Here is a 22097-nt window from a genome sequence, read left to right on the forward strand (position 1 = left end):
ATCTATATGTTTTTGTACCAGTACTCTGTTATTTTGATTACTGTATCTTTATAATATTGTCTAAAGTCTGGGAGGATTATGCCTCCAGCTTTGCTCCTTCTTGGCAGGCCCGCCTTCTTCCTGCTCATGCCTAGACTTGGCAAATGCTTCAGGGAGGAAAAAGGCTACCTGTATCTGTTCATCTAGGAAGTGTTTATACCGTTACAGAATTTACTTCTACAACTCTCATACATCTTTTAAAAATATGTGATTTTTAGTTTATTAATTTTTTTCTGGTTCTTATGACAGGAACCATGGTCCACTCCAATGCTTTATGTCTTAACTGGAAGTAGAAATGGCAGAGTTACATTTTATATTCTGTTTATGTACCCTTCTATTTTAAATTTTCTGATAAAGACAAACTTAATTCTGTTTAGTATTTGTCATGTTTTAGAACCAATATTGTGACTGTTATCAGCTTATAACTGCTTTTGAGATCACCAATAGATATTTCTCTACGTGACAAGCTATCTTACTGCTCCCATTCAACTTATCTTTCTTTCCACTTTTAAGGAGAATGTTTTGTTGAGTCAGCATTAGCAACACATTTAATAGACTAACTTCACTTACTACTGGAATCACCATAGTAGATTACTAAAAGCAATGATAATTTTTGTCCTATTATTGTTTAAAGAAATCTTACTATAGTTATTTGCTTAATAAACAAGGATTGTTTTATTAATAAAAGCAACATTTACTGGTCTTAAGAGCCTTCTATTCACCACATCTAGGTTTCTACCAATTCTTGGAATAAATATTTTAACTGCTTATCACTGTAGATCTCATTGTGAGTGAAGTGGAGTACCAGAAATTCTGTGTTTATCCAAAGTTCCAACTTAACTTTCTAATGTGCAAGGCTTTGGGCTAAGATGGAATGGCTTGCAGTAAGCCAGTACTTTGAGTAAAAATAACTTGAAAAGTTGGATTAAAAAATACACTTGAAGGTATAAGAGTTGCAAAGATCTAGAGTTTTCAAAGGTTCTAACATTATCTAGGATAAAAGAATTTATATTGGACTCTAATAAGGATGAATGATGTAATCTTAAGGGTAGCCACTGAAAGACTGAAAAGAGAGTGCAAAACTAATGCATATAAAAAATGGGGAAAATAGAAAAATTCATCTTTTTGATTAATTTGAAAGAAGAAAAGACAGAAAAAATGGTATAAAAAATAGATAAGACAGAGAAAAAGCAATAGTAATACAGCGGCCATAAGCCCAAATGTATCTGAGCATGCTAGGTCGTATCTGACTTTTTGCAACCCCAGGGACTGCATATTCAAAAGCAGAGACATTACTTTGCTAACAAAGGTTCGTCTAGTCAAGGCTATGGTTTTTCCTGTGGTCATGTATGGATGTGAGAGTTGGACTGTGAAGAAGGCTGAGCGCCAAAGAATTGATGTTTTTGAACTGTGGTGTTGGAGAAGACTCTTGAGAGTCCCTTGGACTGCAAGGATATCTAACAAGTCCATTCTAAAGGAGACCAGTCCTGGGTGTTCATTGGAAGGACTGATGCTGAGGCTGAAACTCCAATACTTTGGCCACCTCATGCAAAGAGTTGACTCATTGGAAAAGACTCTGATGCTGGGAGGGATTGGGGGCAGGAGGAGAAGGGGACGACAGAGGATGAGATGGCTGGATGGCATCACCGACTCGATGCACATGAGTTTGGGTGAACTCCGGGAGTTGGTGATGGACAGGGAGGCCTGGCGTGCTGCGATTCATGGGGTCACAAAGAGTCAGACACGACTGAGCGACTGAACTGAACTGAACCATAGTTGGAAACTCCTGTTTAAGTTTCTGAGGTCATGAACCTCTACAATCCTGAAGAGAACAGGTATGCTTTTTGTACCCCCAGCTGCTTCATCTCAGAGACTGATCTCTTTTTCACCAAAGGAGGTACTGGCCGAGGCCTAGGCATAGGGACGCAGTCCTTTTTATGATTCACTGCCTTTCAGCAGTGCTTGGTCCGTGTGAAAGAGGAGGGAATCAGAGACAACGGGACCAAAATCCCTCTATATGGGAGCATAGAGGTAGTAAGAAGGTAAGAGCTATAATGAACATTCTCTAGCTGTAGTATACCTCTGATACACACAAAATTATTCAGGAAGCTGACACTGGGTTCTGATGGGCGTTGGCTAACTGGAGGTGCAGGCTGGCTGTCTATCTGTATTCACATGATCTGGTCTTGTTTCTGACTTTTGTAGTCTCAGTAACAGCATTCTGGATCTGACTCTTTGAACTCTTTCAAACATAGTGGTTCACTTAGTTCTACCCTGAAGTGAACCCATTAGCTCTTCCAGAACTGGATGTCCTAACTGCCTCCCATGGCCAGGCTGATGCGTGATCCCAATAAGACATTTCTCTAATCTTGGGATAACAAAAAGATTGAAACATACTGTACGACTGGGCCTCTATAACAGATTTTATGCATTTTAAAGCTATCTTTTATCTGTTCTTTTCCTTTCCCTCTTTCCCTATTGACAGCAAAAACAAGTTCTTGAAATATTTTTGCTTCAAAAAGATGGTACTGAGGGAATTTCCTGGCTGTCTATGGTTAGAACTTTGTGCTCTCACTGCTGAGGGCCTGGATTCAATCCCTGGTCAGGGACCTAAGATCCCACAAGCTGCACCAGTACTTCCCAAAGGAAAAAAAGAATAAACCAAAAAAAACAAAAAGATGGCACTGAGCTTGCAAACCAGACAGCAGTGTTCAGCACCCACCTCTAACAGAAGCCTCTGATGCAGTGCTTGAGTTTGATTGAGTGCATCCCAGGACACTTTCAAGAGTAGCTCCATTTTTTTTAAATTTCGAAAATCTCGTTCTTTCTCTCTCTGCTTACGAGAAAGTTCATCGTGGTAGTTATGCTTGTCAATAAGACAGTTTCGTAAATTGAGATCCAAGATCCCTCTGTTCCAGGTAAAAAGAGAATATGAAAGTGATTTGTCATCAACTGCCCTTTTTCAAGGAAGCATGGTCAGCAGATATGTACAGAACTATTTTCATGTTAGAATCAAATTTTAAGTAATGCCAAAAGCAATGTGGTTTGCAAGTTCTTGTCAGTGTCACAGTCATAAAAACCCAAATGGAAGAGCAAATTGGCAGAGACAGAAGTTCCTAGTTTCTCTGAAATTTTACTTAAAAATGGGAATTAACACTCTGCTAGAGACTCACATCATGATATTGCTCCTTTTAGGAAAAATATCATGATTACTTCAGAAATGCTGTAATCTACAGGGAAAAAAAAAATCCTTCAATTATAGCACACTCCAGTGATACAATTTTCCAGAGGTACATTAGATAAACTAAAAAAAAAATACAATAAATTGTGTCCTTAAGATTTGGTCACAAGAAATTGAGGACAATGAAGAATAAAGGATAGAAAAATACTTTGAAATGATTTAATAATATGTTTTTATTAATGGTAAAATGATCTAAAATTCTATAAAAATGTTTACTAAGTGAATATAAATCTGTTTGAGATTATTTTGAATCTTAAAATAGAAATCAAAGAAATATTTAGATGACAAAACACATTAATATAACAAACCTTTCAGTTAGTGAACTTGCTTCATTCTCTCTAGTTAATTCTAATAGCTTGACCAATTGATTATATTCTCGCTCTTTAATTTCAAGTAAGGCCCGTTTGCCTTCAACTTCCTTTATTACATCCTCCTTCTCTTCCATTACAGCATTAATTTTGGTTTCGACTTTCTTTAGGGAATCATTTAGCTCTTTGAGTTCATATTCCAAGACAAGTTTTTTCTTTTCCATTTCTCTGTGGGGATACATACGCACATATATATGTACGTACACAACACATTCACGCATACACATTTGCCTTATTTTGTGGATGAAGCCCTGGATGTCTTCACCTGTTTGTACTTTCTAACCAGGCAACAGAAGGTCTAGTCATAAATTCAGAAGTGAGATAAAGACCACAGATGAGTGGGACTGAGGGGGTATCTCCACTGAGTGTCACTGAGGGTAAGCATTTGTCCAGCTTCCCCTACTTTCTCCCCAGGTCCCCGGCGCTACCATCTCTTGGGATTCAACCCTCATCCTCTGAACTGACCTAAACTTCTCAGCATTGGTACTGGTGGGGCTTGGGTTTTAGAACCACTACTACTGTCTGTCTCTTCTTTCCCCTCTTCTCCAGACTTTTGTATCTCCACTTATATATCTTTTTTGGTTCCTCTAAACTTTGAGAATTTTCTCTGTGATTTCTGCCTCCAATCTACTTTAAATGTGTAGGGGCTTATGCACACAGATAGCTGACAAGTGAAGAATTACTGTTTTTTGGGTTTCAGGCATCTGGCTGGCTGACATATCTAGGCCATGAAATTCTACACAGTTCAAACAACTGATTCCATATGCAGTTCTATTAAAGTCAGTTACTCTCCATAGAGACAAGATTTATATATTAGAAAGAGAATATTGTCCTAAAATTAAGACATAAATAAGTGTTAGGAATGACAGTAATGGGCTGCACTACATTCTTTTAAAGAACTTAATGTGTACAACCTAGAGAGAGCCAAATGCAGATATTTCTAAAATTATCGCAGTAATTTGATATATTCAGTGGCTAATATTCTTGTTTTAGCATGCACACATAACTTGGGGAAGTGTGGGCCGGAGGGATAGAAAATAAAAAACATTAAACCATACACTTTTTTGCGTGTTGTTTTTTCTATATCTTTTCCAATTTGTACAGGGATGGATTGATGGTGGACCACTTCATCCTAGTAAAGAAATGGAGCCGAGTTAAATTATGTACTCTTAGATGAGAAGCAGTTAAGCAAATTAAATAGAGAGAGAAAGGAGCTACAAGGTGTAGAATTTTTATTATCTGTCCTGTACCCTACAGTGTGCTTTAATTATTCCATTTAATTCTCATAATGACCTTTCAGATGGTCGTGGTTACCATTTGAAAGAGGAGCTAACTGACAGTATCGAATGGTGTGGGTGCTCTGCCCAGGTTCTCTTTATGGAGATACACCCATCCCTCAGAGGTTTTGAAGGCTGGAGAAGGCAATGGCAAGCCACTCCAGTACTCTTGCCTAGAAAATCCCATGGATGGAGGAGCCTGGTGGGCTACAGTCCATGGGGTCACCACCAGTCGGTCGCAACTGGGTGACTTCACTTTCACTTTTCACTTTCACGCAATGGAGAAGGAAATGGCAACCCACTCCAGTGTTCTTGCCTGGAGAATCCCAGGGACGGCAGAGCCTGGTGGGCTGCTGTCTATGGGGTCGCACAGAGTCGGACACGACTGAAGCGACTTAGCAGCAGCAGCAGCAACAGCTTATGCTTGTTCTCTCCACAGAGTGCCATGGCTGTGCAGAGTTGCCTTGGCGGCGGGTGGGTGGGTAGGGGGATGGAAGGAAGAGGGGCACAGGCTGTGACTGATGTGGAGGTACAGCAGCCCACCCCTGACTCAGGGTGGAACAACTTCTGTGGTGCGATTCATGATCTGAGTTTCCCATGGGATCAGATTGAAACTAGGGGTCTCCTGAAATCATATTTTGGCCTGACTTCTTCCGCAGCTCTGTCCTGTTTCCCTCACTCACCTATGGGATTCTCCTTAGAGCTTTACCTCCCTGAATATGCATCTTAATCTCTAAGGCTGAGGCTAAGAGAAGGTAAATGATTTTCCCAAAGTCACATAACTTCTAAGCAGCCAGGCCAAGATCAGAAGTTAACTTTGTCTAACACCGCTTTGCACTATGCTCTGTGGATTCACAGAAGATTCACTTTTAGCCTCAAGAACGGTATGTACATACATGGCAGGGGTTGTGAAAGAGCCCCTTCCCACCTGAGGATCATGCTGGACTTTGGGTCCTGGGGTAGCACAGGGGCTTGAAGACATCCCTGCAGTGTGGTATATTTCTGGGGTCTTGCTCAGTCTTGAGCAGATCTAAATTTTGTGAGGCTAAAACTTGTATAGTTTGGGACTGTACAGTTCTTTTTAAGAGAAAGAATCACAAGTTACAAATGCTAAATTAGGTTCAGGGCCTTGGAGGCGCTTAATGCATGTGAGGGGCTGAAGCTTTAGCTTCACTGGGTTCCTTGTAAATCCATCTCGGCTCAGTGTCCATGTTCTAGGTGGCAGCTGGATATGTCTCGGCTGACTGCTTCATCTCTTAAGGAGGCCAGAGTGAATCCTAATTCTAAGCCAAGGCATCTCAGATGTGTTGCTTTAAAAAATAACTCTGGTTACTTAAATTGTTTCAAGACCTGTTGCAAAATATTTCAAAATGAAATGAATTTTAATTATTTCTTAAAACACAAATATGTTTTAGGAAAGAGTCAGGCACGACTGAGAGACTGAACTGAACTGAAAACATAAATGTGGGTCTTGTATAATGTTCACAGTGAGAGGGAAGTGAAGTGGAATCAAACAGGCAGACAAGGATAAAGTAGTAACAATATGTAAAGAGGTTAGGACATTTGGTTGCTCTTGAAGGAAGTGATTGTGTTTGTGACACTGCTTTCTAATATTGGAAAATGCTTGACGAGGTCTAGAGAGACATTTTCTCCCAGTCAGAGCTCCAACTTAGAGTGATGCTACTGAATATTCAAAAATCTTTTGTGAATCCCCAGAGCCCAGGTTTAGTCTGATAGGATCAATCACAACTGCATAACATTTCAGTTTGTGTGTCTGGGTTTTTGTCAAACCTATGTAGTCAATGCAAAAAGTGTAATGACACCCATGCGTTTTTATGTCCTTGCAGATCAGTGTTTACATATGTGCGAGTGAAGCAGCACACCTTTAAGGTGACCTGATACTCAAGCAGTTCTTCTAGCTCCTTCTGCTCCTTTAGTAATTGCTTTTGCTTAGATGTCAAATCTTCCCGTAAATTTTTAATTTCTAATTTCTTCTGCATTACTTCCTTACGTAATTCTTCAGTGCTTTCTCTCAATAGTCTCATCTTCTTCTCCATTTCCTTTAAAAGGCATGAAAATCATCAGGTTATACAGAGTCTGAGCAAGGATCTGTTTGGCTAAAAATCAAATTAAAAATTTTACTTACCATTTTAATTATATTTGCTCTGAGCTTCATAAATGATTTCTTACAGAGTTAAATGCAACTTTTGATTTCTGACCTCTTCAATAAATGCATAGCAATTATATGTGTTAAACGTTTTACATTAGATTTGAACTCTTTTTTTTTTTAATTAATGCTCTTTTCGGTCTTCCTACATTTTAAATGTTTCCTTTTTTTGAGTTAATGTTTATTTGATACCAAAAAGCATTAGTAAAAATTTCCAGCCTTTTTTTTAGTAGCTTTGTGATTTGACAAATCAGATACAAATAATGTTTGAATATCTAGGTTATGGTTAGTCTGAGTCACACATGAGAATTAAAGATTAGGGAGTTCATATTTGGAATGTCTCTAGTCCTTGACGTTCCTTAATCCTCCACTCTCATTAATACTACTTCTCTAACTCATGCACAGTCTCCTCAAATGCCCTCTGCCTCAGACTCCTAACAGGGCTTTGACTGTTTCCCGTGACTAATTATCTGAGAAGTGTTTAACTTATGAGAGAGAAGCCTTCTTGTACTCAGGAGGGCCACACGTTACTAATGACTAAGGGGAAGGATCCACTTAGCCTTCTCTGGCCTTTCTGCATATGGCTCTCTTCCACTGCTGTTCTGGAGGGTAAAATTGGTGAGTGATCCTATGATCTGAAACTAAAATTCAAAATACTTTTTCCCATAGAATCTCTGTGGTGGTTAGGAATACTTATATGATAGTATATAATATATACATATATGCATATGTATACATTCTTACATTCATATATAATATGATGTATATTTATACTCATGTGTAATAGTATCTTACTCTATGTTTAACAAGTTTTTGTGCCTTGGAATTAAACCACCAACAACATACTTTTTTAATAAAACCATTCAGAAGGTGTAGTGCAGTCCCATTTACTGTGATGTGTGCTGATTCTTCCATTTACTTTCTATGATAGATTGCAAAAGAAAGGGACATAATTCCTCCTAATCTTGTTTGCACACCTCTTTGCAGTATGGCTGTGTCATGTTTAGATGTAGGAGGACCTCTGCCCCTTGATTCCAGATGTGGCACTATGACTTCTTGGACCAATGTGATGTTACCAACAGTGATTTAAGCAAAGGCTCAAAACCTGCTTGTGTTGAGGTTTGCCCTTTCTTGAGACTATTTGTCTCTTTCTTGAGACCGGAAACCCTTCCATCATCATGAGACTAACCAGTGACGTGTGACCTTAGACCAACTACACCGAAATGACTGACATACAAATGAAGCCATCCTACCCCAACTGAGCCAGCTCAGGCTAGAAGAATTCACAACTGTTGAAAATGAGAAATGGCTGTTGTTTTAAACTAGTACGTTTTAGGGAAGTTTGTTAGGCATGAATTACTAAGTGATACATCTGTATAAAAATTTCTTATAGTCAGCTTGAGACATTCAGGAAGCTAAAAGAGTAATAACTATAGCAAAAATAATGTTTTTAAGTGCCAACCATAGAATCCTTTTTTCTTCTGAAAACAAAGCAGATATTGTTCAACCAAACACAACCTAAATTAGATGCCAAGTAGCTAAATCCTGTAATAGGCACACTTATGCTTACTGCAGAAGTTATACAGGTATTGCTTTCATCATCATCCATAGTTAAGACTTCTGGGTCTTTCAAATGTTTCAGGATATGGTTTCTGTGATAAACATTAATATTTATCAAAAAGGTTGTTTCAATCCAGCTGTATTTAACAAAGTCTAGATCATCTAAGACTTACTCCTGGCTTAGGTATCTTCTCAAATTCCTTTAGTATGAGGTTTTTTTCTTCCACTAAGCTGCAAAAAAAAAAAAAAAATCAACTTTGACAAAGTACAAAAAAGTAAAGTATTTGCACCGTAATAATTTTCTACTTTCTCTTCTCAGGATGCACTCTCAGGTGTGTTTGTCAGCCTGGTGTCCATCCTTGGTGATGGCTTTACTGACTCCCACAGGTTCATGTAGGGGCTTCCTCTCCAGTCCTCCCTAACACTGTACACACACCCATCAAAGGAGTTCTCTCATCACATTGTAACTGCTTGGGATCACGACCTCCCCTCCAGACTCAGGTTCCTTCCAGGCAGGCTCTGGGCTTTTTATTTATATTATTTACAAGAAACTAGTACCTGTCTGGAGAAGGCAATGGCACCCCACTCCAATACTCTTGCCTGGAAAATCCCATGGACGGAGGAGCCTGGTGGGCTACAGTCCATGGGGTCGCTAAGAGTCGGACACAACTGAGCGACTTCACTTTCACTTTTCACTTTCATGCACTGGGGAAGGAAATGGCAACCCACTCTGGTGTTCTTGCCTGGAGAATCCCGGGGATGGGGGAGCTGGGTGGGCTGCCCTCAATGGGGTCGCACAGAGTCGGACACGACTGAAGTGACTTAGCAGCAGCAGCAGCAGTACCTGTCTGGATTACTGATACAGCCTTTACTGGTTCCATCTAATTAGAAGATCCCACTAGCCAGAAGGTCTAAAGAGACATGCATACCAGGTTTGTTTTTATGAAACTATATTTGCAATAAGTAAATTGAAGGTTTTTGCAATAACTGCGCCACACAGAATTTTATAGGTTAGTTGTGTGGACTGTAGGCTGAAGCTGAATTTCTTCAGAGTTTTGAATACTTATACCTTTCCTTTTAGAAAGAAAGAAAGAAAGTGTGCGACCTCATGGACTGTCACCTGCCAGGCTCCTCTGTCCATTGAATTCTCCAGGCAAGAATACTGGAGTGGATAGCCATTCCCTTCTCGAGGGGATCTTCCCAACCCAGTGATCAAACCTACGTCTCCCGCATTGCAGGCCAATTCTTTACCATCCGAGCCACCAGGGAAGCCCTTTCCTTATAGAGCTTGTGTATTCAGTTCAGTTCAGTCACTCAGTCGCGTCTGACTCTTTGCGACCACATGGACTGCAGCACGCCAGGCCTCTCTGTCCATCCCCAACTCCCAGACTTTACTCAAACTCATGTCCATTGAGTTGGTGATGACATCCAACCATCTCATGCTCTCAACGTGTGTATATACTGCTATTTTACTTCCAAGCTGTTGATCCTGCACCTCAGCTGTGTTGCCACCAGGGGGTGATAGTGTGCTGCCATCGCTGGGTTGCAAAGCCCACCTGAGTGTCCCTGAATTTCAAAATGGTGACATGAGACTCTCCCACAAGATAAGACTTAGTCTCTTCTTTAAATGCAAAATGTTTTTTTATCTTGAGAAAATGTAAAATGGCTAATTCTTTTAAACATTTTAAATTAATTAAATTTCAATCATACATTTTCCCCTTTTTCATTAAGAAACATTGAAACTGAGAAGTGAGGCACCTCTTCCAAAGTCACCAGTCAAGGCTAAACTGACTTTCAAACTCAGCTCTATCCACCTCCAAGGCACTGTTCAGTATCAAGCTATACCTGGAATACACTATTATTGAAATATTCCACTGTTTTTTAGAATTTAGATTGCTTTAGATTTTTGCTTTTATAAATAATAATAGGCATCTTCATGCATTGTCTTTTTTCTTGTTTTGGATTCTCATTTTTGTGGGGCATTACTGGGATAAGAAAAAGTTATTGTGTGTGTGCCTTTTGATATACATAGACTTCTAACCTTTCAAACTGACGTTAAAATCTAAAACTGACACTTTCAGCTTTCCTGACTTAGGAGTGTATCAGCATCAAAGCTCCTCAGGATTCGTTTCTTTTCTGCAGCAAGAGTCATAACTGAACCATGTCATCAAAGGATTTTGGTTTTAAGGACTTGTAGGCGAAGAAGCAATGCTGGAAGCTGTGTGTGCTGCCAAGTGCGTGAGGCATCATCCACCATCAGGAGTAGAACCAGCTTGACTGGGTGGAAGTTGTAGAAGGTCAGTTTCTTATCTAGTATAAGCAACAGCCATCTGCGAGTCCTGCTGTCCAAAGCTGGGCTGCACTGCTACGGAGGCTGTGAGCCCCCATCACTGGAAGTGTTTGAGCACACAATGAGTGGTTACTGAGAGAAGGTTTGGGTGATTCTGAGAGTATTCAGGGCTGAGAAGCTCTTTGGAGACCAACAGTTCTCAAACTCTGACAAGAATAAGAATCACATAGGAAGTATGTGAGCAACTCATGTTATCTTGGGTGGGAAGGCCTGGACAGAAAGTGGAATTGTTAGTTTTAGAGTTGGATCTGCCTTTTAAACATGGATCTAAGGTGCTTCTCTTTCAGTTATGAGGAATATATGCAGCAAAACCTGTTCTAAGCTCTTTCTGTTCTTGGTTGCCACAAGAACTTTTTTTTTTTTTTTAATGTTTAGAAGGTAAAATCTGTTCCAGCTGTGAGTTTTTTCCTTACTACTAATCCTGATGATCTGCACGTCCCTCTGTCAGTCTAACTTTCTGGAATTCCAGAGGCATCACTAAAGTAATCTCTCTGTTCCTTTCTTATCAGATGTTTGGTTTTTGGTTCCAACTTTGCTATCGCTATTGGACTAAGAATGGAAAATGACTGCTATACCCCTGGGTGGGCGCCCACAGGGAACGAGCCACGGCAGAGGAAGTAGTCCCGAAGGCCGTGATCACACCGCACAGTCCTGCACACGTGCAGCACGCGTGTCCCCCACTCCACGTCCACATGCACAGCACAGCACTGGCCGTGGCTCTGTTTCCCCAGCCGACTAAGACTTGTCAGGGTATTTCAGATCTAGCATGAGAGACTCAGCTGATTTGCTGTCCAGATCTTTAGGATTTCTAGGAAGAAGAGAAGCCCCCAAAAGGTAACAAAGTAAAAGCTAGAAAAACCTTGAAAAGAATACTGAATAGTCTTTTCAGGGAAAGTTTCTGGAAAAATAATGACTTCTACTTTGTTTCAAGTATGAGTTCTCAACAGTATTTATTTAATCACTTCATTATTTATTTGTATGTGTTTATTTATTGAAGTAAGTTCCGTATTCATTCCTGAACTGCATAGTTACCAAGGGATCATCAGTATTAATCCAAAGCCAAAAACTATTGCAACAGATTTAATTATTAACCAACCATGTTATTATACTTCCCTTAGCACTTATTAAGGAGTTGATATTATTTGAAACATAAGAAAATCAACTAAATTATAAAGCAAAAATCTTTTCTCTAGAATATTTAAACAATATATTGTTCTTAGTTGCTAATGATTCAGAAGTTCCTGAAGATGTTGGGGTAGAGGAGTGCTAGTTATTTGGAGTTCTGTTATTCAGGCCCAGAGTAAAATGAGGTTTTGTTGTGCTGATCTGAAAAATATCATCTGTATATTTGGATGAATAGTTTTTTTTTTTTTTCCTCTCTCACTGGCTTGGTTTCTTTATTTTTATGTGGGGATGGAAATATCTACTTTCTTCCCAGGGAGGAAGTGTTGAATGAATTTGTTTCCGTACCATGTAATACTAAGTATGTGAAGCCAGTGAAATACACAGCCTGTAAGTCTTTCCTAGTATTTATTTTGATATCACCATTATTTTTATGGAAATAAGTTTGTTAATTCTTGAGCTGCTAATAGTTGAGGATGCAGGGAAGTCTCTTTAAGCTAAAGTATTACATGTTAACAAATCCAAAAATAATACACACAAAACATTTCCGCAGATGTTCACTTTAAATGTTCTTGTTTACTGTAGATCACTATGTACAGTCCTCACCCCCACCCCCATCCCAAGCGACTCAATGAACAATTTGCCTGTCTATACCTAAAAGGCAAGAGTTCTGGTCATTTTTTTCCTTTCCTCTTGGCAGGAATACTTGGAAATTTTAAACAATTTAAATATCAACTGACTTATGTTCCTCTTACCCTTTCATGGAAATGTCAAGCATTCATATTTTCAATACTAATGAACAACTACCAATTGTTTTAATTTCATTATTTTCTCAACTGAAAGAGTGCTTACAGAGCACAGAAATAGCTAAGCTTTCTTTTTATAGATGTCACTGGTGAGCCTGAAACAAGTTTAGATTGAAAGACAAAGAAGAACTCAGATTACCCTCCCCCCTGAATATAATTCTCCTGATTAAGCTAATCTTCATCCCCCAGTTGAAATAATAGGCCCCAAAGAGAGGATTCAAAACCAGGGCAAGCAAAGTCCTCCAAAGGTCACTCAAATCATTCCCTTATTTCTTAGCAGGACTGAGTTCCATCACTCTGCAGGGAATCTACCTACTCTTAAAAATAGCCAGAGAAAGTTCTGCCACTTTAAACGGTAACACATTCTAGGCGAGATGGTTTGGCTTTCTCTCCAGGCACAGCACATATCACAAAACCTGGACTACAGTTGTTGGGAAATTCTATCTAACTAGCGTGATTTGCTGAACAAACTCTTTCACTGACTGGCTACTCACAGGAGGAATGTTAGAGGAGATTTTACGAATAGCATTTATCCCTTCCAGCAATACATTTCTGCTTTAGTTCACTGAATGACATCCCTCAGATTTGGATAAGTGAATGTGTCTTCCAAAAGGATATCACTTTTTCCCTTGACCTTAAGGAATAGTCTAGTAATAGGAGAAGAGGGTTGACTATGTGGTCCCCGTCCCTGTATTAGAAGAATCAAGGGAACCAGGTATGACCCTCAGCTCACATAGGCTTGTTTGGAAAGTCCTCATGGGGCACTCGCCATGCAGACACGGGATCCGGTACCACAAATGGAAAGGGGCCACCACCCGGGCTGAAGAGGCCAAGAGTGTATGCCAAGTCCTTGCCCTATGGAGTGTGTTCTTTGGTCGCAGCTCCCGATGCTTATAGTTTTCCTGACACATGGAAACCACTGCAGGGATCTCCTCTTCCTAAGAGCATCTTCCTGAAACCCGAGCTTATTTTTCAGGGACTTGTTCAGGGACCGCCTGTTCTAGGGACTCAAGGAAAGAACTAGGCTTGTAGTTCTCTTATCATTGCTACCTCATAATCCCTGTACCTAAAATGCCTTCTTCAGTTAGTCCACGTTTTTTCTCCTAGTTTATGTGGAAGCAGCTTTGCTTGCATCTGTCTTCAGCAAACTTGAGAGAATCGCGTACTTACCTATTCAGTCTGTACTGATTGTGGAACTCTCTTTCCTTCACTGCATTGTATTCATTTTGATACTTGAGAAGTTGTTCTCTCATTTTGGAAACTTCGGTGGTGAACGCCTGTGGAAAGTTATCAGCTTGCTGCAGGTGAAACTGCTGCTCTTGTATTTGCTCAGTGAAACGTTTGGCATCCTGTAGCAGCTGGACCTCTGATTCTTGTGTGCTGGATCCCAGAAAAACAGATTTGCATAATGAGCAGTGTATACCTTCAATGCCCTTGGTAGCTCCTGTGGGGGGTCTGGTGAGGTGTGGAGGGAGTATGTCCATGCTGGGTTCAGGTCAATTCAGTGGCATTTCTGTGCCAAGTATTGCACTAGATCTTAAAGGCAAATGGAACTCACACCTAGCCGAGGGGAGCAGACATGAGTAGGAAGCTGGAGTACCAGCTGACAAGTGCTGCCACCCGTGTCTAGATCAAGATGGTGGGAGATGACAGAGAAAGGATTAGTTGGATGGGAATGTGATATTTGCACTTGACCTTCCAGCAGATATTTGATCATGACCTTCCAGCGGGTGAGAATAATAATACCAAGAAGAGTGGGTTCTCCCTCCAAATGCCCTAGCAACCCTGGCTTTCTTGAATTCGTGGATTCTCATGACCTGATTAAAGGAAAATCTTTTCTTCCTTAGTAATAAGAAAAAACAGTTAAATTTTCTAATGACACTTTACCAGGAAACTAGGAAGAAAAATTCTTCTATAAAATTATGTACTTAATTTATATATTTGTGATCATAACTTCAATGCCTGGCTACAGATGTGAATGTCACAGAAAAGAGCAGTTCCTACAATTCCAAGTATATTCTGTGGCTTTGGCCTTATCTTGGGAAAGGGTTAAGCATGGGGCTTGAGGCAGAATTGAATGAGCATAGAAACTGGACTTATTGGACTCTCCAGTGTCTTCAAGGAATCACTGACCTATGGTGCAAGCTAGTGTCAGATCCAGCTTTATCAGCAGATCTGACTCTTCTTTCTCAGAAATCCTCCCTCCTTGCATTTGCTGTCTCTCCAGTTCAGAAGCAAGACCCTGCCAGTTCCTGTTTTAAAGGCAGCACTGTGTGCATGCTCCCCACCAACTTTTCTCACTAGGAGAACTCTTCAGGGTTCTGTTCATTTGCAGAGATGCCCAACAACTTAATCAAGCCTGTCTCGACTGAAGTTACCAGCCCCACCCATTTTCTCAGTCTTTACTACATCATTTACTCAACAGCAAAACATTTATTGGGCTATCAGATGTTTCAGGCACTGTGTTAGGTGCTAAATAGCAACAAGAGCTATAAAGATACACATGTAATTTCCATTCATGAATGCTAGAGTTATTTCTTACAATTCATTTCCTTGTATATACTGTATATATATGAAGTTACCTGATATCCTTAACATGAGTCTTCAACTACGGAATTGTAAGGTATCGTCTCGGGCCATTGAGCCCATTTGCCCTCAGAAAGTAGGCAAACACAGTGGTTGCGGCTCCAGCCAGAACACAAATGGTAATTTACACATGTGAACTTGAAATAGGGCATCAGCAGAAGAGAATTTAACAGCTCCTGTAACATGATTTCTATGGACACCTCATTCAATTTCGGTTCAGCATTTCCAGCCTTTATCTGCCCTGCTGCAGCCCCAGCACCAAGAATGAGGAGTCTGCATCTTCATGTCTTTCCTACCCACCAGGCAGTGGTGGGGAGAGAGTGGTGAGTGTTCGTTGTAATCACAAAAGAGGGAACTCTTTTGTGTTGGGGTCAGAAGGGGGTAAAATGTAGCAGAAGGGAAGTAATGGTTTGTGACACAGCCTGGAAGAAGGAAGAAAGAGTGCCATGGCCTTGGTCCTGCGTGACTCTCACTGGAGTCCAGGGAGCTGAGCTGTGAGCCAGGCAAGGAGGCAGCCACATCAGCACCACACAGGGCTCTGTGGGGCTCTAGGTTAGAGCTATCCAGAGGGTGACAAGTGTTTCAATCTGCAAGGAGGCTCAGATAACTGTGTGGAATTTCTCGCAGTAAAGTGGTGTGAAATATGTTGAAAAGATCACCCCAGACTTTCCATCTAAATCCTCTAAGTTCCTGAGTCCTGAGAGCTGCGTGTACACGCTGGCATTTGGGATCAGTTGTGGGAAATGGAGTCCCTGTTATAGGGGTGAGGGTGAGAATTTGGTTTGGGGCTGGGGAAGAGAAGGAGACAAGCTGGAGGGTGGTTAGGAGCCAGGATGCAGCTGAGTGTGTATGAAGTGGAGCCCAGGGGAGGGTCTATAGGGATGCAGCTCTGCTCTCCTTCACTCCTCCCCCAGGCTCTCATCCTCAAAGTAGCCAAATACCTGGGCAAGCAAAGCAGTAGGAGTAATGGGTGGATATGAGCGAGGCAGAGGGGGAGGACGGAGTGTCTATCACTGTCTCTTCTTGGGTTTTAATGAAGACGTCATGCAAAGCTATGAGGCAGGAGGTGGGGAAAAGGAAGAGGGGACTTGGGAGTAGCAGCACTACAGATTTCCACTTCTTTCTTCGCTCTCCTTCCCCCTTGATTCCCGATGGCTGACCGCACATGCTTAGAAAACCTTGTTGAATTATTCCATTGTCGCCTAGTCTTCTGACCTCTGCTGATTAGAACTGGGCTAAGGTGAGTGGCTGGAGATAGGAGGAACAGGTGAGAAGTAAAGACAGAAATCTTAGCAGACATAGACTGGAGTTGTTATAGAACCTACACCTCCTGAATGGTGAAGGTGGGGAGGAGAGGATCTTTCAGGAGTGTCCTGTAGCAGAGAATGTCAGTGCCTCACCAGAGTCACCTAGGCCCACTCTAGCGGCCACCAGTAGCATTGGTGGACAGTTGTCATATATAACAACAGCATCTGTGTGTCTCTGCCCGAGAGCTTTCTCTGGCCATTGGACTTATGGCTTCTCAGAGGGTAAGGTAGAGGTGTCAGGGGCTCACCCACCTAGAAGCAACCCTAGATCAAGGGGAGATGGAAATTAGTGAACAGATATACCAGTGTTCTCGTGCTTTCAGTGGGAGAGTTCTGAGGCGTGTTCTGTGGTCACTCAGTGAGACTGAGCCCCGTTTGTCTGCAGTGTTAACCTGAAGATTATCACATCCCCAGCTGAATAACTTTCTTCCCCGTGTCACTTCCCCACTCCCTCATGATAATGTTCTTAAACCGCTTGAACTCAAATCTTGGTCTCAGAGTCTGCTTTGGGGAAAATGAAAAATACGATGGGTCCCATTTCAAGTAAGAAGTAGAAGCATGAGTAAGTATGTCTCCACGTTGGTAAATAGCATACCTCATCACGGTATCATGCAGCAAGGTGTACTTGGCTTTTAACTCTGCCATCCTGGTTCCAGGAAGTTTCCCCAGAGCATGTAACTAGCAAAGAGAACACAAGGAACACAAGACCACTATTAGCCATAATCCTCTTTATGCTTTAAGCAAAGATAAAATGGATATATCATAAAATCTTTCAACTAAACATTAGGAAACACGCAACAACGAGGCACATTAGAAAGGTGGCAGGTGTTCAGAGAAGATGGTTCTAGTTCTATTGGGCTGAGTTCCCTCTCAAGATGAATACTGTGATTTCTCCATCTGTAAACTGAGGGAAGGAATTGATTTCAATTCTTCCAGCTCTAAAAAAATCTCATGTATCTAGCTTTAGCAAACGAGGTACAGAGTATACATTACTAGGGTGGCTATTTGTAAGTTGAAAGAACTAGTAATTATTGAGCGTCTATTATGAGCAGCTGTTGTACATCAGCTGTTTCATTCTTGAAAATGTTTTGTGAATAGGGTGTTTTTTCCTTTCAAACTGAAGTTTAGAAAGCTTAAGTAATGTGTTTAAAGTTACAGAAGTAGTTAACACCAGTCGTTGTTGAGTCACTAAGTCATGTCCGACTCTTTTGTGACCCTGTGGACTGTAGCCCACCAGGCTCCTCTGTTCATGGAATTTCCCAGGCAGGAATACTGGAGTGGGTTGCCATTTCCTTCACCAAGGGATCTTCCTGACCCAGGGATTGAACTCGTGTCTCTCGAACTGACAGGCAGATTCTTTACTGCTGAGCCACTACAAATGTCCCCAAATGTATTTATATGCCGCCTTAAATATAATTCATATGTAACTTTTTAAGTGTTGTTTTTGATAGGTTGACCTAATATTTGATTTTATAAACATTTAATTAAACACATTTATTTTGGTTCTGCAGTTTTCTTTCTGTGTTTCTGAGCCAATATATAACTTATTTTGAATCACAAACATTTTCATTGGCTTCAAAAAAGGGTGCAGGCCATAGGCATTGTGCCTTTAAAGTCTAATTGGTTAAAAAAACTCACATATGGGCACTCTTAAAGGAGACAAGTAACTGGGAAAATGTTAGGAAAAGGTTAAGTGTGTGAGTGTGGGCTTATATGAGTATGTGTGTACTAGGAAGCCCACTTGGGAGCCAGCCTTGTAACTAGCAACAAACTAGCCTAGTGAGATAGTCACTGAAGTTAAGCCATTGCTGCTGCTGCTAAGTCGCTTCAGTCGTGTCCGACTCTGTGCGACCCCATAGATGGCAGCCCACCAGGCTCCCCTGTCCCTGGGATTCTCCAGGCAAGAACACTGGAGTGGGTTGCCATTTCCTTCTCCAATGCATGAAAGGGAAAAGGGAAAGTGAAGTCGCTCAGTCGTGTCCAACTCTGAGCGACCCCATGGACTGCCGCCTACCAGGCTCCTCCGAAGTTAAGCCATTAGGAAAGGTAATCATAGAATCATGTGTTTAAAAACACATATAGCATTTTGTTTTAAGGATGTAAAGACCATTACCTCCCATCCATTGCCCTGCACCATGGAAACAAGTGAACTGACATAGGGCCTGCCCTACAGTAGCTCCTGGTTTGAGGCGATAGGCACAAAAGAAATTATTGAATGCTTAGAACTACACTCAGTAGTTTTATTGTTCATTAAAAAAGTGTATCTGATATTTTGTAATTATTTTCTTTATGTTGTAAGTTAAAGCAAATAAGTAAAATTATAAATTAGAGACCCCTTCCATGGGGTGGAAATTCTAAACTGGTGGTGTGAAGTGGTTGACGAAGCCCCTCTCTCAAAGAAACATTGATCAAGCTGGTCAAAATTATCTAAGACACCCATTTATGGTCTCTGGAAATTGACCTAAGGGCATGAAAGAAATTTAGAGGTATTTATTTAATAAAATCTACTGAAACTCAGAAGAGTAAGAAGACTATGGCATTCACCCCATGAGCTGCATCCATCACTCTTAGCTCCCTCTTGTATAAGAAGCATTCTGGGCAGGGTTGACAGTCAATGAAAATCCCATTGCCCCACCTTTCTATTGCTGAAGATGTATTCCAGGGGGTGGGGCAGCCCCAGAAAGCTGCTGCGCTTTACCTCCCTTCATCCAAAGCTCTGTATGTGAAAGAGCTTTACTGGGTAGGTGACTGAAGCTGTCGAGTAGTGCCCATCCCCACTCCCCGATCTCCTGCTGTACAGGGAGAGTCTCGGTAGGCTTGGCAGCCTAAGAAGATCAGACCCCTTAGCAGATGCTGATCACCTCCTGCCTGAGGATGCTCACTCGATTTGAAACAGTGTAGACAATCCATGCCCCAAAGAATTGTCAAAAAGAATAGTTATCACAAGAATTAACAGTAAAAGGAGGCTAATAGCTTAGTGATACCAGTGGAGGCAGACCAGCAGAAGTTTTAACAAAGAAATTGGGGCCAGAAAGAGTCAAAGAGGGCCCTGCTAATATCACACTTGATACCGGTGGTCCAGAAGGCTGTGGAAAAGCTTAAGGCTGTGACCTGTGAGGAAGAACCAGACAGGATACTTCCAAGGTCCCTGAGCTAAAGGTGGGGCAAATATGTAAACTCCCTGAACTTTGAAAGCAGTCCTCAAGCCACATACAGATTGAATGGAAAAGAATGAAACCTTGAAATGTTTACTGGCTCAGGAGGCTTAAATACAATCTCTGACCAACCAGTGGTTGACCAAGCTATGGAGCACCCCCCACCCAAGAAGCCAAGCTTAACAACAAAAACAAGGAAAGATTATCTACACGGAGACATCAGAGGCTGCACAATAACAAAGACTAAACGGCAACAAGAAGAAGCCTGGAGGGGATCAGAATCTGGACTTGCCCCAGTGTTATCCAAAATGTCCAGTTTTTCAACAAAAAATCCTGAGATATGCAAAGAAAAAAAGTCAGAAACTGCTTTGGGGTGTGTAAATGTTGGACTTAAAGACTTCAAAGCAGCTCTTACAATATGTTCAAAAAATGAAACAAATCACATTTAAAGAATTAGAAGAGATTATGGTGACAGTTCATCAGATAGAGACCATCAGTAAGGTATAGATCTAGGTTAAGAACTAAGATTTTTTTAAAATGATGTTCTTTGGGTAATAAGAATGTATAGTTTTTATATTTTTATTTTTGTTTATCTATATTTCATAATTTTCTCCAAATGGATACATACTACTTTTAATAGCAAAAAGTTAAAATAGGCTTGAAAACAATTGCTATAAGCAATAGGAATTCAGAACAGAATTTCAAACTGGAGAATACTGTGATCAGATCGTAGTGGCAGAAACAGCCAAATTCTAGCTCAGACTTATTGAAAACTCAGCTGAGTTTTCCCTAACTTGAGTCTCATCTGAAACAGCGGTAGTTTGAAGCCTGATGGCAGGTCAGCCATGGATGCCTGTTGGCAGGTTTTATGACCACAGAAAAAGCAAGAAGGTGGACGGGTTTCTTTTTCTATTTGCTATTTACATCACTCCACCAGCCAGATTACCTTTGGTATCCAGAATCTGGAAGAAAGCTGACAGGGCAACACTTGTGATATGTGTTTGTAGTTTCTGCATAACTTGGAAAAGGTTAAATCATAGATGTTCGGAAAAAGCACTGATAAGCTATCTTACTATGATCTACTATCTTACTATGGTCTATTCTACTAAACACAAATCTCTCTTAAAAAGAGTTGGGTTTCCCTCGTGGCTCAGTGGTAAAGAATCCGCCTGCCAATGCAGGAGACAAAGGTTCTATCCCTGGTCCAGGAAGATCCTACTTAGTGTAGAGCAGCTTTGTCCGTGCACCACAACTGCTGAACCTGTGCTCTAGAGCCTGGGAGCTGCAACTACTGAACCCAAGGCCCTGGAGACCGTGCTCCACAAGAGAAGCCTCCACAATGAGAAGCCTGCACGCCACAACTAGAGAAAAGCCCCCACAGCGTAAAGACCCGGCACAGCCAAAAAGAAATTGAATAAATAAATATAAATACAATTTTAAAAAGAAAAAGATTCAGTTCTAGTAGATGAAATTATTTGTCTGTAAACATAAACCTGGAAAAGACAGTTGCATTTTCACCCTGCATGACACAACTTGGTACAGAAACCAAGTTTGTCATGTTTTAAAAATGCATGCTCTAAGAAATAGAGCATAAAGCCCAATCTTAAGTTGTCAAAGAGTATATACAACAAAAGGTTAGATATAATGCCAGAAGTTCATAAATATGGTTTCACAATAGATTCTTGTGTTTCTGAATCGCTTTGTTGGTAATTGAGATTGGAAGGAAACATTTACTATAGAGCTAAAAGTAACAAGAATTCATGATTCATAGATGACATGTAATAATATGGAAAAAATTTCAAAAATTGAAATTCTAGGACTTTCCAAGGAAACTAATAGCTCAGTAAGAGCTTTTACCAAGTGGACTTATCTAGAAGGGTTCAGCATGAGGAAACAATTAGGTGTCTGTGTGGGTGTCTGTAGGGCAACCAAGGTGACCATGGTTATTAACCTGCTCCATTCTTGTTGCTTCTTTGACATTACCTACTGGTGGTCTCATCCTGAGAAATAGCTGCCATGTTTCGGGAGGTAGGATAAATATTTACCATCCTTATCTCTCTCTCACCCTCTCCCTTTCACTGCTAGAAAAAAAGAACATAGCTATTAGATGTAGCTCAAA

At 40.9% G+C, this 22097-nt stretch overlaps 1 protein-coding gene across 2 annotated transcripts in view; it reads right to left on the reverse strand.

The window, feature by feature from the left end:
* The window catches only part of CCDC146 (coiled-coil domain containing 146), a 141385-nt gene that overhangs the window by 29263 nt on the left and 90025 nt on the right, over positions 1-22097 (reverse strand). For both annotated transcript variants that reach the window (XM_061413862.1, XM_061413863.1), the window contains exons 3-9: positions 17419-17501; positions 14101-14310; positions 8826-8883; positions 6809-6985; positions 4707-4780; positions 3589-3816; positions 2762-2948 (exon numbers count right to left, since the gene is read on the reverse strand). In XM_061413862.1, the coding sequence (XP_061269846.1) occupies positions 2762-2948; positions 3589-3816; positions 4707-4780; positions 6809-6985; positions 8826-8883; positions 14101-14310; positions 17419-17501 (1017 nt within the window). The remainder of the gene's footprint in view (positions 1-2761; positions 2949-3588; positions 3817-4706; positions 4781-6808; positions 6986-8825; positions 8884-14100; positions 14311-17418; positions 17502-22097) is intronic.

This window comes from Bos javanicus, chromosome 4, assembly GCF_032452875.1.
Source record: "Bos javanicus breed banteng chromosome 4, ARS-OSU_banteng_1.0, whole genome shotgun sequence".
NCBI lineage: Eukaryota > Metazoa > Chordata > Mammalia > Artiodactyla > Bovidae > Bos > Bos javanicus.